Here is a 15503-nt window from a genome sequence, read left to right on the forward strand (position 1 = left end):
TTAGAACTGGAAGAATTCTTAAATTTATAAATACCCTAGCCTTCTCAAAAGCCTCTATAAATCTGGCCCCAACACAGCTCTTGTAATAATCTTTTACTTAGAAGAAAGCCCAACATGCTTTCTGTCCTCTGGGCCTTTGCTCAGACTGTTCTGACCACCTGGTAGGCCGCTCTTTGACTGCTGCCTACTGAAACCCTCCCTACCCACTGTTCCTGCTCCAGCCCAAATGCTTCTTCCTCTGTAGCGTCTTCACTGGTCACCTACTTCTCTCCCACGTGCTTCCCCTGAAATCCAACATTCTTTGCAGAACTGGTATTAATATATATAACACCCTATTCTTAGCACAGTGTCTTGCAGACAGAATATGCACCAAAATTTAGGTGAATACATTAATCTAACAATGCCAGTGCATATTAAGAATGAACAAACAGAAGGCAAGAGAAAGAAAGAATGTTTCCCAAGTTCATATTACCTGAAGAAATGAATACATTGAACTTAGAGAGAGAACACAGATCAGCCAATGTACAGGCTGTGTAACCAAACAGCCCAAAATTCCACTCACAGCTCTGTCTCTGTGTGGCCTTTTGAAAGCTATTTAATCTGAGTCTGTTTCCTTATCTGTAACACTGGCGCATCTGTTTTTCAAGTCATTAAAGGTAATGTGCAAAGTTCCTATATATCCAAGCCTGGATAAATAATACATTTTAACAAATAGCAGATATTATTTTCAGCATTATTAATTTTCTGTATACAGCAGGTGGCCAATACTCCAAAACAGTGACTGAATACTACCCCCTCAAATTAACAAAATTCTCTATATAATTTTTTTCTAAAATAAAATCTAATGGGAAAATCAACTTATTTGTAACTAATCGAGTTTTAAAATTATAATTTTATACAGTCTTAATGTGGAAATAGTTGTTTAGATAAGCAAAATGTAAAAGTGGAAAAAGTATTTGATCATGCATTATAAAAACAGAATGACATTCAGAGACTAGAAAAAATAAGATCCAAATGTTAGAACTGACTTATCCATTTGCCTCAGCACGTAGTGTACCAGACTAAATTTTCTGCTTACAAACGCCTTTTTTTTTTTTTCAACCATAGAAACAGCTGTTTAAATTTTAATCAGGTAACCCATGTCCTTACTATAGCACTTTTTTTTTTTTTTTTTACTGTTTTGAAAAAAATTTTAATATAGTTCTATAGAACCTGGCTCACCAAACTATGATACATTGTGCTTAAATCACACACCACCACATGGAAAGCAGAACACTTACACATATGGAGAAAAGGCTATTACAGTGAAAAATAATAGTTATATTGCTAGAAGAATAAGTGAAAGTCCATCAAATTATTTAAAGAAAATTAAGGGAAAGAAAACCTCACTTATTCAAAGGAAAAGGGGCATTTTGCACAGTCTATGCTTTAGTAATTATCACAGTATAGTTTAAAAAAAAAAAAAGGAAATGACAAATTTGCCTCCTGGATTTTCCATTCTGGAGTTCTGAGAAGATTTTTCTAAAACATTTGAGCAGAATGTTTTACATTTCCTGTTAAAAATACACTATTTTGTAGAAGTCCAATGAAGACTAGTTTAGGAGTTCCATAACTATAAAATGACAATTATCAGATCAAATCCTGCTAATTATAAATTCTAAACTCCTCTGGCATATTAATAATGTTAGCAGTTAACATGTGTTGAATTCTTATTATATACTAGCACTTCTCCGTTTTCCACGGCTTAATTCAACCAATTTTCACAATAATCTTAGGTTCTAGGTGTCGATAATAACCACATTTTAAAGGAAGAAATAGAGGGGTTAAATAAATTTTCCAAGAAGAGGCAGAGCCAGGAATATACTTTATAGAATTTGGCTTTAGAGCAGCAGTGTCCAGCATAAATATACACCATGATCCATATACATAACTCTAACCAAGAACCACATTAAAAGCAAGATTTTAAAATTATAACTTAATGTATCTAAATATTTTCATTTCAACATGTGATCATACACAAAGATATTAATGAGGTATTTCACATTCTTTTTTTAGTACTAAGTCTTCAAAATCTGGTGTGTATTTTACACTCAGCAGCCTATCTCAATCCAGACTGGCTACACTGAAGTGCGTTACAGCTGCATATGACTGGTAGCTCTGGTGTTGAATGATGCAGCTCTACGGCTTGTTCTCTTGATATGCTACCACAATGGCATCTAAAAAGGTCTTTGTCATCGCTGCTATAGAACATTTACTTTTTCAAACATAGTTAAAGTATCAGTAACTGTAGCAGCATTTTATTGGTTGATCTTTTCCCAATCCCAGATAGAGAGTGGGACAGAAGAAAAAAGTTTATCTTATTGAGGAGAGGATTCTTCACAGCATCTCTGTTCATCATGCATCAGCTTCTATTCCAAATATCTTTCCAAGGATGTTTGTCCAGCAAACACCCCTGGAACACAGAGATGAGTCTCTCTTACAGGTAAATGGCAGATTTGTTTCCTGACCAGGATAATGAAAATAATAGTCTCCTCTGAAGCAAAGATTGGGCAGGATTGCTAGCACCTCCTCCTAAGATTGAGGGTTTCCTAAGCTCAGAGTTCCCCATGACATAAACCCACTGTGTGTAAATCATCCAACTGGGCCCCTCTGCCTCACTGCCATGGGACTTGGGAGTTAAGGGGAACCAATACAAGCATGAAGCTCATGCTACCTGCTGTGCCACGAGTAACAAATTCCTTTGTCTCTGATTCAGAAATCTTGTGTTCTGCTGGCCTATATGAAGCTGGAAGGCTTTGTTAGCTTGCCAGTAAAGTCCCAGGTCCCTCACAGTTCCTAACACACCTTTTCAGTGTTGTTGGGTGTTAAAATAGGTATCTCCCAGAGGAAAGAATCTATGTTTTCTAGTTAGGACCAAGATCAAATCAATTTCCTGTTTCAGGATTAAAGTTTCTGAAAAATAGCAGGAATAAAACAGCTTGACTGGTTTTCCCACTATTACTGGTGTCTACTCCTGCTGTGAGAGTCAAGTCCCCACTTAAATTCCTTCATCACAGTAAACACCTTACCAAGGTACTCCAGTTTCTTTTACAAAAGAGTTATGCATACTATACCTTTCCACAACATTTGGCTTTGTCTATAATCTTTAGGGCAAACTCCTTTCCAGTGGACCTATGGAATAATCAGAGGAAGACCATTTAAAGACATAAATCAGATACCATCATTCCTGTTTTCTTTCTTTTTTATACTTTAAATTTGTTTTGTTTGTTTTTTGTAGAGACGAGGTCTCATTATGTTGCCCAGGTTGTTCCTGAACTCCTGGGCTCAACTGATCCTCCCATCTCAGCCTCCCAAAGTGCTAGGATTACAGGTGTGAGTCACCACACCTGGCCCATTCCTGTTTTCTTCTATAGCACAAACCCAGGAAGGAAAAACTTGGCTCTTCCTCTGTGCATTAAAGAAAATATCTAGTGGAGTCAGGGAACAAAGGTACTCCCAAAATTAAAAACAAAAACAAAGCCAAACTGTATGTTAATTAAATACTCTTTCATGAATATTAACTATAATATTAAGTAACTCATATTTAAAGTATTTCAATTCTGTTACATAAGGGAGAGGCAAATATTTTTCTACATGTAAATCTCAAAATAGTTCTCTTAGGAGACAGAATAAAGTTTAAAAAAATGAAATTAATGAAAATTTTATTATCAATATATTTTATATTAGTCCATTAACGACATTAGTCCATAATTCAAAAGTGAAAAGTCCCCTGACTTTCATTATTTCTTAGCCAAAACTTCAGCTAGGATCTGATCTGGTACCATGTTAGTCACACCTTTAAATGCTCTTTCCTGGCACTAGAAAGATCATTCACAAGGATAAAAGAATCTTGATGTTATTATTTATTTATTTATTTGAGACAGAGTCTCACTCTGTCAGCCAGGCTGGAGTGCAATGGCGCAATCTCAGCTCACTGTATCCTCCACCTCCCAGGTTCAAGTGATTCTCCCTGCCTCAGCCTCCAGAGTAGCTGCGATTACAGGCACCTGCTACCACCACTGGGCTAATTTTTGTATTTTTAGTTGAGATACGTTTCACCATGTTGGCCGGGCTGGTTTTGAACTACTGACCTCAGGTGATTCGCCCGCCTCGGCCTCCCAAAGTGCTGGGATTACAGGTGTGAGCCACTGTGCCCAGTTATTATTTAATTTTTAATCACTTTTAAAATAATTTAATTTGAACATGCCAAAAATGTCTTTTAGTATAGAAAAACCATTCAATAAAGAACACCACGGTACTTGTAGAATACACTCATTCTCTCAAGCACAGCTGGATTTGCCAGGTGGTCATAGTACACACTGATGAGGCCTGGCTTGGAAGAGTCACTTGTCCTTAAACTGTTCTCCCTATAACAAAAACTAAATCCTGCCTCAGGTTTCTGACCAGTCTTTAAAAGTCATACTTCAGATGTTTTACTTTGTTACTTAGGTGGCCGTCTGTGTATTAGAGCTAGGTAAAAGGACTCAGAGAACAAGGCATTACCTTGTGTACCAATGTAAGGAGCAGTAAAGCTTCACTGGAGATGTAACAAAACGGAAACACCATAGTTACCAAAACTTTCTGGAAAAATCTCCAGAAATGATAAAAATTATCACTTACAATGGGAAGGATAGCAGCCTATAAACACCAAGACTCTAATCTGAACCAAGACTCTAATCTGAGTCTTTTCTGGTTTGAATATTGTTTACAAAAAATCTGGAATAGGCAAAAGTAGGCTGATTGTGATTTTTTTTTTCCTTTTTTTTGAGACCGAGTCTTGGTCTGCTGCCCAGGCTGAAGTGCAATGGCACAATCTCGGCTCACTGCAACCTCCGCCTCCCAGCTTCAAGTGATTCTTGTGCCTCAGCCTCCCCAAGTAGCTAGGACTTCAGGCATGTGCCACCCAACCTGTTTTTTGTTTTTTGTTTTTGTTTTTGTTTTGTAGAGATGGGGTTTCAACATGGTGGCCAGGCTGGTCTTGAACTCCTGGCCTCATGGAATCCACACACCTCAGCCTCCCAAAGTGCTGGGATTACAGGTGTGAGCCAGTCCACCAGGCCTGGCCTGATTGTGATCTTAAACAGAGTCAGAGGTCATATATCCTGAACTACTGGAATATTCCATCAAGTATTAACTGAGAGGGAGGATTACTGTGGGAATTAAGTGATTTAATACAAGTACAGACTGAGAACAACGCTTGACACAGGTAAATATAGGAGATGTTCTTAAAAACGACTTATTCTTGTCATTCCTCTCTGGCTCATGATGAGACCCTTATATACATATCTCAGCCCAAATGCACATAAAACAGTTTTGTACTCTATGTATATACATATTATATTCTTCCTGTAGGCATGCAAAATGGCCGATCCTGGCTGGGCACCGTCACTCACGCCTGTAATTCCAGCACTTCCGTAGGCCAAGACAGGAGGATTGTTTGAAGCAAGGAGCCTAGGACCAGCCTGGCAACAAAGCAAGACCCTGTCTCTATTAAAAATTTAAAAATTAGCGGGAGGCTGAGGTGGGAGAATCATGGCACCCTGGAGATTGAGTCTGCAGTGAGCTATGATGGTGCCACTGAACTCTAGCCTGGGTGACAGAGTGAGACCCTGCCTTTTTTTTTTTGAAAAAAAAAGGAAAGAAATGGCTGGTCCCAAGGGCAGACTCAGGGAAAAGGAGAGAGAGACTTTCCAGAAGGGCCTTTTTAAAATTAAGAATAAACTCCAAGGAAAACTGTATCTGCAGATGAACAAAGAATTGTCCTCACTGTCCACTCACCTGTCTATACACTCTTTGACCACTGCAAAATTGCCATCACCAATGACCTTTCCAATTTTGTATTTCTCAAGGAGAGTTGATGACTCAGAGCATCTGTTTCCATTTACACCTGCAAAAAGGATAAATGCAAACTCTAAAGAAAACATCAGCATTTTATACTTATTCCTACATATTTGTAAAATAGTAAACTGCGATGCATTTATTTCTAATTCTATGGTGAAACTAAATAAAATATCTGGGCACATTTCCTGAATAGAACACCCGAATCATCAGTTTCCTTTTGACTTTGTTGAAATCAGAAACCTACAATCAATAAACCTAACAAATCCCTGAAACATCAGGTGAAATAAGTGATGAGCCTTATGTAAAAAGGGTATTTCACTAAAACTTATCCAACGTTTTTTGTCGATGTTCAAGAAAGCGGCAGGGGCCACAAGACGACAGAAAAAGAAAAAAATAACGAAAGGAGAAGAGGATGGTGGTGGGAATTTAATCTTCAAAATGTTCAAGATTTCTCTTCAAGATTTTCTAGTAGAGAAAACTCTTAAGAGCCCAGATAAGATAGATGTCTTGTTAAGGCTAATTCCTGGCTCAAAGCTTTCTCAAAAAGATATGTCGGGGGGAGAGTTAAGATCAGCCCACTTCCCACTACATGTCCCAGTGTCCAGCACACAGAAGATACCAAATCAAGAAAATTGAGTTTTGTTATCTAATTGAAAGGAAATACATTTAGAAGTTGTGAGCAGATCACCACAAAAATAAAAGAAGCCCAAGTCTAAAATTTGAAGCTTCAATAGCCTAGTTAATGACAATGAGATTTTTCTTTATCTTGAAGTGACCCCCATCCCCACCTCTTACTAAGACCAAAGGGGCTGACAGGTGATGTGATCATGTCCCTCTTTAGGAAGATTGTAATTTAGCACAAGTGAGTTTTAGGTGAGCACCAAGTTCACGTGCATAATTTCCTTTACCAAAGTAATGATCAGATTGAGAACTACCTTCAGGGCTGATGCAACGGTCAAGTTCAGGTCCACCGTTTACATTGGAAGAAGATCTGCCGTGAGCAGAAATCTGCTGAAAGAGGAGAATGACCATTATTTATCAGGATAATTCACAAATCTTTAGCTAACTAATCTGTTGACACAGAAAATGCTTACAGAATGTAAAAACATGCCACAGAAACCGAGGAGGCATTCCCTTTCTTCTCATCTCACCTCTCTCCTTATGTACATCACACCAATGCATTTCTTCCTTAGATATTTCATTCAGATTAGACATAAGAAAAATCATCATTGTTGCCTTTTTTTGAAATTATGTTATTTTTTACTTCCATAAAAGGAATTAAAAGACTCTATGGCATCACAGCTGGATAAGATAGTTATTAGTGGCACAATAAGGCTTAGAACTATAGAGAATTCTAATGGTTCCAGGTTAAACACATGACTCCTAGGAGTTTAATCATTTTATTTCCTCGTGATAAATGATAACTGATGGACAACTGCAATTTTTCAAAATTTAACTTTTTTGTTGTTCTGTTTAATTTTTAGCTGCTAAAATTGGAGGCAACTCCAAATCGACAGCACTCTGTGGCAGAATGTTTAAAAGCTACAGTGTTTAAAACAATGTCCAGAGAAGGGACGTAAAAGGAAAGCCTAAAAGAAAATCATACCATTCTCTGTTCCATTCCCCACCCACGGCCGCCACCCTGGTCCAAGTCCTTCTCCAGCTACACTTGGCGTTGCATCAAAGGCCTCTTTAGTTACTCTCAGTCTCTCCTATTCCACATAGCATTGCCAGAGAAAGTTTTCCTGAGAACAGTTGAGATATCACCTCCAGGATTCAGAAACCCCAGTGTGTCTTTGTTACCAACATAATAAGTAACTCCAAAATCTTCAGCATGGCATTCAGGCCATGATCTGTCCCCCTATCTACTTGTCTAATGTGTTTCCCACCACTTGTTCTGATGTGTTTTATACTTACAACAATTCAATTTGCTTTTATCTTTCCAAAGTTATTTAAACTTTCAAGTCTTAATTTTCTTCTCTGAAAATGGAGATAGTAGCAGTGTCCAACCCAAAGATTTGCTAGAAAATAAAAATTAGCTTATCCCTGTAAAATCACTTTGTGTCTGACATGTAACACTAACTCAATATTAGTTTATCAGTGCCTTTTCTTAAATCATCTAGCAGAGAACCTTGAAATGAGTGATGAAGAACATGGGCTTGGTGCGGTGATGCACACCTATAATCCCAGCACTTTGGGAGGCCTTGACGGGTGGACCACCTGAGGTCAGGAGTTTGAGACCAGCCTGACCAACATGGTGAAACCCCGTCTCTACTGAAAATACAAAATCAGCCAGGTGTGGTGATGCATGCCTGTAATCCCAGCTACCTGGGAGGCTGAGGCATGAGAATAGCTGGAACCAAGAGGTGGAGGTTGCAGTGAGCTGAGATCGCACCACTGGGCTCCAGCATAGGCAACAAGAGTGCAACTCCTCAAAAAAAAAAAGAAAAAAAGAATGTTTGTGAACTGTTGAATGTAAATGGCCATAAGACACCTTTTGCTAAATAAAAGACAGGGTCTCACTCTGTTGCCCAGGCTGGAGTACAGTGATGCAATCTTGGCTCACTGCAGCCTCCACCTCCTAGGCTCAGGGGATCCTCCCACCTCAGTCTCCCAAGTAGCTGGGACTACAGGTATACACCACCACACCCAGCTAATTTTTGTATTTTTTGTGGAGACAGGGTCTCATTATGTTTCCCAGGCTGGTCTCAAACTCCTGGGATCAAGCCATCTGCCCGCGTCAGCCTCCCAAAGTGCTGGAATTACAGGCGTGAGCCACCATTTGGCCTGGCCAGCTAAATTCTTAATGGGAATAAAGATAAGAACATGATTTTTCTAGAAAGTCATATCTCAGAAAATAAAAAGATCTCTGCTGATCATGGCCTGCCCCAGAATAAAGTAACGGGGGAGGTGGAAAATCAACGCTCGGGAAGCATAGTGGTCAGTGACCAGTGGACCCACATGTCTAATCTCACAGCCCAGGGCAACACAGCCCCACATGTTCAGGCCACAGGCAGCTGGGTGAGGCATGGTCACTGGGCAGGAGAACCACCTCCTCTCCCAGCACTCAGGCCTCAGGACTTTGAGCAGAGTGCAGGTCCCCACACTGACTGCTGAGGTCCTAAGACCTGTACCTGGGTCCCTGCTCTCCCCGAAGCCTGCTTGTTCAGATATCCTGGAAGCAGGTAATGGTCCTGCAACAAGTCCTGTTCTTGAGCTAATTTGGGTAAGTAACTGGGTTACTGCAAGCTGATGTGTTGTCTGAGTCAAGGACACTCATCACATCAGGAGAGGCTGAAACAGGCATTTTTACTTCAGTGTACATTTTCACATGGATCAGCAACTAATCGAAGTGTTTATCACTTGAGTTCCTGTGAACCACTGTAATGTTCCCAATGTTTATTTTGATTAAACCTTCACTCCCACCCTACCCAGATCCCCTGTACAGCTCAGCAATTACAAACCTGGCATGTGTTGGGATTTGTGGGTGACATTGAGTAGCGAAAGAGACCAGGAAACAGGACAAGTGATGGAAGGCTGGTCTCCAGTGACTAAAAGACAGTGGCACCTAGCCTGAAGCCTTGAGCCTCAGAAGGAAAAGGGGGCCTTGTGGGGCGGGGCGGGGAGAGGAGAGAGAGAGAGACACAGAGAGAGAGCGCAAGAGTGAGCAAGACTGAGCACGGCATGGGGCCAAGCAAAGGGCCACTTTCAAGTGTACCTAACAGAGTCTCCACTAAATACCAGGAAATGCAGCTTCTTAGCAAACAGTAAGGCCAAGGACATTTTTCAAAGCTGTCAAATTAATCTTTTTTAAAAGGTGTTAAGCCTCAAGTATTAAAACAAATAAACAATAATGTAGCGTTAACAGGGATGGCTTATCCAATTACTTAACCAAATATCCTCCTTTATTTGAAAATATGCCTTTCCTAAAGAGAAGAAAAAAACATGAAAAAATAAAAGGGATAATTTTATTATAGTGCAGCTGAAGAGAGAAACATAATTAGACACAGAGACAATTTTCTTTCTCCCTCTTCACTCCTCTGTAAAATCTACAGCAATGACTTGTGCTGTTTTAAGGGATAAGAAGATTAAGACACATCGTTATTACTGCTCAGATGTTTACAATCTAATGAGGAGGGACAGGTGCACCTAAACGTAAAACCATCAGCGAAACCTCTGCATTTCAGGACAGGTGCTGATGGTTACAAATGACTCTGAAGAGCCGTGAGAGGGAGCCATTTTGCTACAGCACAAATCTGAGCTTGCGTTTGAATCGCTCAGCTAGGGATTCAGTTCATTGGACCTCCCACTAATGAAGCTTGGCTTTCCAGAGGTAGAAGAAAAGCTGGGTATTCAGCAAGATCTCTGAACAGATCGCTGGCAAATGTGAAGCATCTATTGTTAAATATAAGGCAAAGCATTCCCAGTGACCTGAGAAACATGCAGACAAAGAGCAATGAAAACACAAGAAATAAAGCTATGACTTCGCACAATTCTCATCATTTCCTTTGCAAAATTTGTATATTCCCTTGTCTCCTGTAAATGAATTACTCTCTTAATGAAGCAAGAATTAAATTAGTACCAGCAAGATCAAATACGGCATTCAAGATTAAACCTGTCCCATTTCTATTGTCAAACTAACAGTTTCTATTAAAATCTCTTAAAATGCTAATGAGCATTCCTGCTTCCATCAGCAACTATGATGCTGAGACAGCACAAAGAAAAGTGCCTAGATGCTGTATGCTAGCAAGGTCCTTCTCAATAAAGCATAATGGATGGCAGCATTTACAGTTTTTCAGGATACCATTCATAATTTCCAACTGGTTCAGAGAGACAGCATTGTGTTTGACAGTGGCAAGGGGATGGGGGATATATTTCCTAATGAGGTCCTGATTCTGATTAGCCAAGGAGGGAGGTTGACAGAAGAGAACCTTGAAGATATTGCTAAGTGTCTTCTCTGGGATCTGGTGCCCCTGCACCACCTCGCTACTTCTCTGGCAGCAGTGGCTCCATTTTTATTAATAATCAAGGAAGGGAAATGTGCAAGAATCCTCTTCTGCTAAAAACTTTTCTTTTTTTTATAGACGGAGTCTCACTTTGTCACCCAGGCTGAGGCAGCATGATCTTGGCTTACTGCAACCTCTGCCTCCCGGGTTCAAGTGATTCTCCTGCCTCAGCCTCCCAAGTAGCTGAGATTATAGGCACCCACCACCATGCCTGGCTGATTTTTTTATATTTTTGGTAGAGACAGGGTTTCACCATTTTAGCCAGGCTGGTCTCGAACTCCTGACCTCAAGTGATCCACCTGCCTTGGACTCCCAAAGTGCTGGGACTACAGGCATGAGCCGCCGTGCCCGGCTGCTAAGAACTCTAAAAGACTTGAAAACAGAGCAGAAGATGCTTTACAGTGCTCTCAATTGCTAGCATCATTTAAAGGTATTCATGGCTGACTGCGGACATCTGATGAAGAGCAACACTCCACTTTTCTACGTTTTTAGCCAGGGAGTTATGTCAGAGGGTCCTATGTTAAACTTCTTTGATAAGCAGATTACCACAATTTCTACAAATCTGAAGTTTAAGGAGAAATGTTAAGTACTACACTAAACTGTTTTCTGTTCTGAAATAGACAAGTCTCGAAAAAAAGTAGCAAGAGTGATTACTTACTGCATTATCGCATATTACTGTTGACTTGAGTATAATGCTGGCTACCCTTGTGCTATATTGGTTTTCCTCCATGTTCCTGGCTCATAACTCCCACAGCCCTTGTTATAATGTTGAGATGCTTTAGGTCTCAGAAAACAATCTCTTTGACCTTCTCCTGCCCTCCTTTCACCTGCCTAAGGCAGGACTCAAATCTGACTGCAGTCATAAGACTCTCATTCCAGAGGAGGTCCTGCCCCGTACCCTGAAGCAAGGAATGCTCTACAAAGAGGCTAAGAAAAATCAGAACAAACCGGCTTTGCTGGGATTAGGTCATATCCCTTTTTGTCCAGTCATATTTCTACAGGGTTGTCAATCACGCCTATGTAATGAAGCCTCCATAAAAATCCAAAAGGACAGGGTTGGGAACGCTTCTGGACAGCTGCATATGTGGAGGTTTCTGGAGGATGGCATGCCCAGGGAGGCCATGGAAGCTGTGCACGCCTTCCCCCATACCTTGCCCTATGCATCTCTTCATCTGTAGCCTTTGTAACATAATATCCTTTATAATAAATTGGTAAACACTTCCCTGAGTACAGTGAAGTGTTCAGTGAAATGCAAATTAATCAAACCCAAAGAGGGGTCATGGGAACTCCAACTTGAAGCTGGTCATTCACAAGTTCCAGAGGCCCAGACTTGCCACTAGTGTCTGAAGGAAGGTGTAGTTTTGGGGACTGGGCCCTCAATCCATGGGATCTGATGCTATCTCCAGGTAGACGGTGTCAGAATTGAATTGGGAGGACACTCACTTGGTACCTGCTGTAGAATGGATTGCTCACTTAGTGGTGGAACGAAACTCATCCCCCACATTTGGTCACAAAAGTCTTCTTCTGTGCTTATTGTTTTTTTGGTGTGAGAGCAGAGCAAAAACATGGTTTGAGAAAGTTTTCCCTAATATTTCTTTTTCTTTTTTAATAAAAGGACAAATGAACAGAATCTAGGAAATATTTGTAGTGAGTTTCTTGAATGTGTTTTGGAAAATGGCATCACAATTCAAGTGGTAAATGGTCTACTATAAGGGTCAAGTCAGAAACATTTTCTTCCTTTTTTTTTTTTTGAGACACTCTGTCACCCAGGGTGGAGTGCAGTAGCGCAATCTCGGCCCACTGCAACCTCTGCCTCCCAGGTGTAAGTGATTCTCCTGCCTTGGCCTCCCGAGTAGCTGGGATTACAGGTGTGTGCCACCATGCCTGGCTAATTTTTGTATTTTTAGTAGAGATGGGGTTTCATCATGTTGGCCAGGCTGGTCTTGAACTCTTGCCCTCAAGCGATCCACCCGCCTCGGCCTTCCAAAGTGCTGAGTTTACAGGTATGAGCCATCGTGCCCGGCAGGTCAGAAACATTTTCTATGAAGGACCAGAAAGTAACATTTTAGGCTTTGTGGGTCACAGGTTCTCTGTGGCAACTCTTTGACTCTGCTGCTGGAGTATGAAAGCGGCCATGTGGGAACAGATGAGCATGGATATGTTCCAATAACATTTATTCAGAAAAACAGGTGACTGGCTGAATTGGGGCAGTAGGCAAACTCCTGGTCAGCAAGAACTTTCTTAGGAAAGCTTTTCCTCCAAGATAATTCTTGTACTTTTAAACTCTAGAACAGAACAACCTTCAGGGTATGGTTGTTGCTATAAAGCAGCCATTCTCTTTCCTCACATCTTAGAATCACATAGGAAGATTTGAAAAATTCTACTGTCAATCTGAATCCCAAATTAATTAAAGAATCCCAGGTATCAGGATTTTTTTAAAGCTCCGCAGATGATCCAACACGCAGCCAAGGTTGAGAACATCAGTGGAGGTAGTTTCTGGCAGCAATTTTAATTAACTGTTCGGCTACCATAATCTGTGTAAGTTCACTCTGTCACTCTAACCACTGCAAGTCATCTATAGCCAAACAACCTTGCCTTTGTAAGAAAAGGAAACAGGACACCCATATGGTTTATTGAATCCTACTTTGTACCAAGTCATGAAGTGAGTATTTTGCATTGAATGAGTTAGGCATGATCATCATCTCCATTGACCTGTGAAGAAATCAGAGCTCAGAGAGGTTATGTAACTAGCCCATCATCACCACAGCAAACGTGGAACCAGAATCCAAACCCAGGCCTGACTCTAGAGCCCAAGAGCTTCTTGGCAATTCTCACACTGCCCTATCCTCTAAGATTATGAGAAAAGTCCTGCAAGCCTATTAAACCAACTAAAGGAAGTCACCCAATTCTAGACTTGCTGATCAAAATATACACTATGGTATATGTAGAACATGTTTTATGATTATATAATTATAGTAACATTCCTGTAATTCAGTCACATGATATACAAATTGATAAATTCACAGCCTTTCCTCAATAGAATTTAGGGTAAATTTTTTTCTTTAAAAAAGTAATTCTGAAGTATACTGAATTAAAAAAAATACACTAGATAGTACTTGTAAATAGATGTGCATCATTGGCATTTTTGTGGGTTTTTTAAACATTAGGAACATCGTTTCCACTAACGAGAATGAAATCCAGTGTAAAGTATTATAAATGCTGAAGTAGGAATGTACTCAAGAATAGAAACCTTTATTATTTTCATATTGGATTTCTGATAATTTGAAATACTTCAGGATGAGTAATTAGATATGAAAACAATCGGAATTAGCACCCAGAGGCTGGTAACACAGCCTGTATGGTTAGACTTGGTTTTGTTTGGCAAAAACAGTGGCACTTGAGACTTGTGGTTGGTTAACAATGGTAAACAGAATCCACTGCCTGTACATGAATATGGTTTAAAACAACAGACAGCTCTACAGTCTATCAAAGGGGCAGCATGGAACGCAACTCCTGCTTTCCTGTTCTTCCAAAGACAGACACCACCACAGCTGACTACATGGCCTGTCAAAACCAGCAGAGAATCTCATCGCACCCCTCTGAGAAAGCCTTTCAAGTAAGGTGTTGGCTTACCGGATTCTTACTGGATTGTGACCAACAGACAGGTGGTGTGACTATGCCTACTTGCTAAAAATACCTGCATGCTTTCACTGTGAGGTTTCACTGATTTCTAGGATGCCAGAGTGATGAGAGAGGTGCCTGCCTCTTCAGTTATAACTATGGAGGCTACTACAAGCAGCCACGATGACAATCTCTAAGTCTTTAATTCCCTCCAATTACCTATAATGCACTACCAAGAAGAATTTCTGGGTCCACTTTTATGAATAATGGGGCATTTAAGTTTAACACATGGGCAGGTTGCATTCAACTGAAATTATTACAATTGATCCTATTTATACACTGATTTACTTGGTAAATCCTCCCTGCATCCTCAGAAAGATGGGCTTCAGCCCAGGTAAGCCATTTACTTCCCAAATGCACCAGATTTGACTAGCAACTACAATGTGCCAATCACTGTCCTCAAAGTCTGAGATGCATTATGACTTATTTTGTCAGGGCACTTCAAAACTGCTTAGCCCCTCTTTTGGTTTTTGTTCTACAAAATCAATTACATGGAAAGATGAAGTCACTACCCACCTCTGGGGTAATGAGAAGCGGTCAATTTCTTAGTACTGAAGGTTATCAACTAGTCTTAATTACAAAAGAAAAGCCAAAGCTCCCGAAAATGTAAAATGCTTTTGCTCCCGAAAAGCAAAAATGTCTAAGGTCAGCAGCTACCGTGGATTTACATTTCACAGCTTCGAAAAGAAGTGTTCAAGTTCAGAAGGTCGAAGAGTTACATTTTAGCTCTGCCAATCAGGATGAGATACTACCAGCCCTTTCATCACACTTCACAAATCTGGAAAATCTTTCACCACTAGCAGACCCAGGAGACATCATCAGATAAAATATCAGCACATCAGACAGTTCATAATCTCAAGATGTTGGATAATGTTTCACATGTACTTTTTTCTTCCTTCTTTCAACCGGCAAGAATGCTCACAGCAGACAGCCTCC

General features: G+C 40.3%; 1 protein-coding gene across 8 annotated transcripts in view; it reads right to left on the minus strand.

Moving 5' to 3' along the window:
* Positions 1–15503, minus strand: part of DCLK2 (doublecortin like kinase 2) — a 182979-nt gene that overhangs the window by 29672 nt on the left and 137804 nt on the right. For 5 of the 8 annotated variants that reach the window (XR_001883478.1, XM_017862658.1, XM_017862656.1 and 2 more), the window contains 3 exons: positions 6816–6891; positions 5818–5926; positions 3114–3171 (listed from right to left, as the gene is read on the minus strand). Coding sequence is in view for 6 of the 8 variants with exons in the window: in XM_017862658.1 (XP_017718147.1) it covers positions 3114–3171; positions 5818–5926; positions 6816–6891 (243 nt within the window). In the remaining 2 variants the exon portion in view is untranslated. The remainder of the gene's footprint in view (positions 1–3113; positions 3172–5817; positions 5927–6815; positions 6892–15503) is intronic. The other 3 variants (XR_001883479.1, XM_017862659.1, XM_017862657.1) reach the window with 1 other exon arrangement.

This window comes from Rhinopithecus bieti, unplaced genomic scaffold (genome assembly GCF_001698545.2).
Source record: "Rhinopithecus bieti isolate Rb0 unplaced genomic scaffold, ASM169854v2 scaffold_64281, whole genome shotgun sequence".
NCBI lineage: Eukaryota > Metazoa > Chordata > Mammalia > Primates > Cercopithecidae > Rhinopithecus > Rhinopithecus bieti.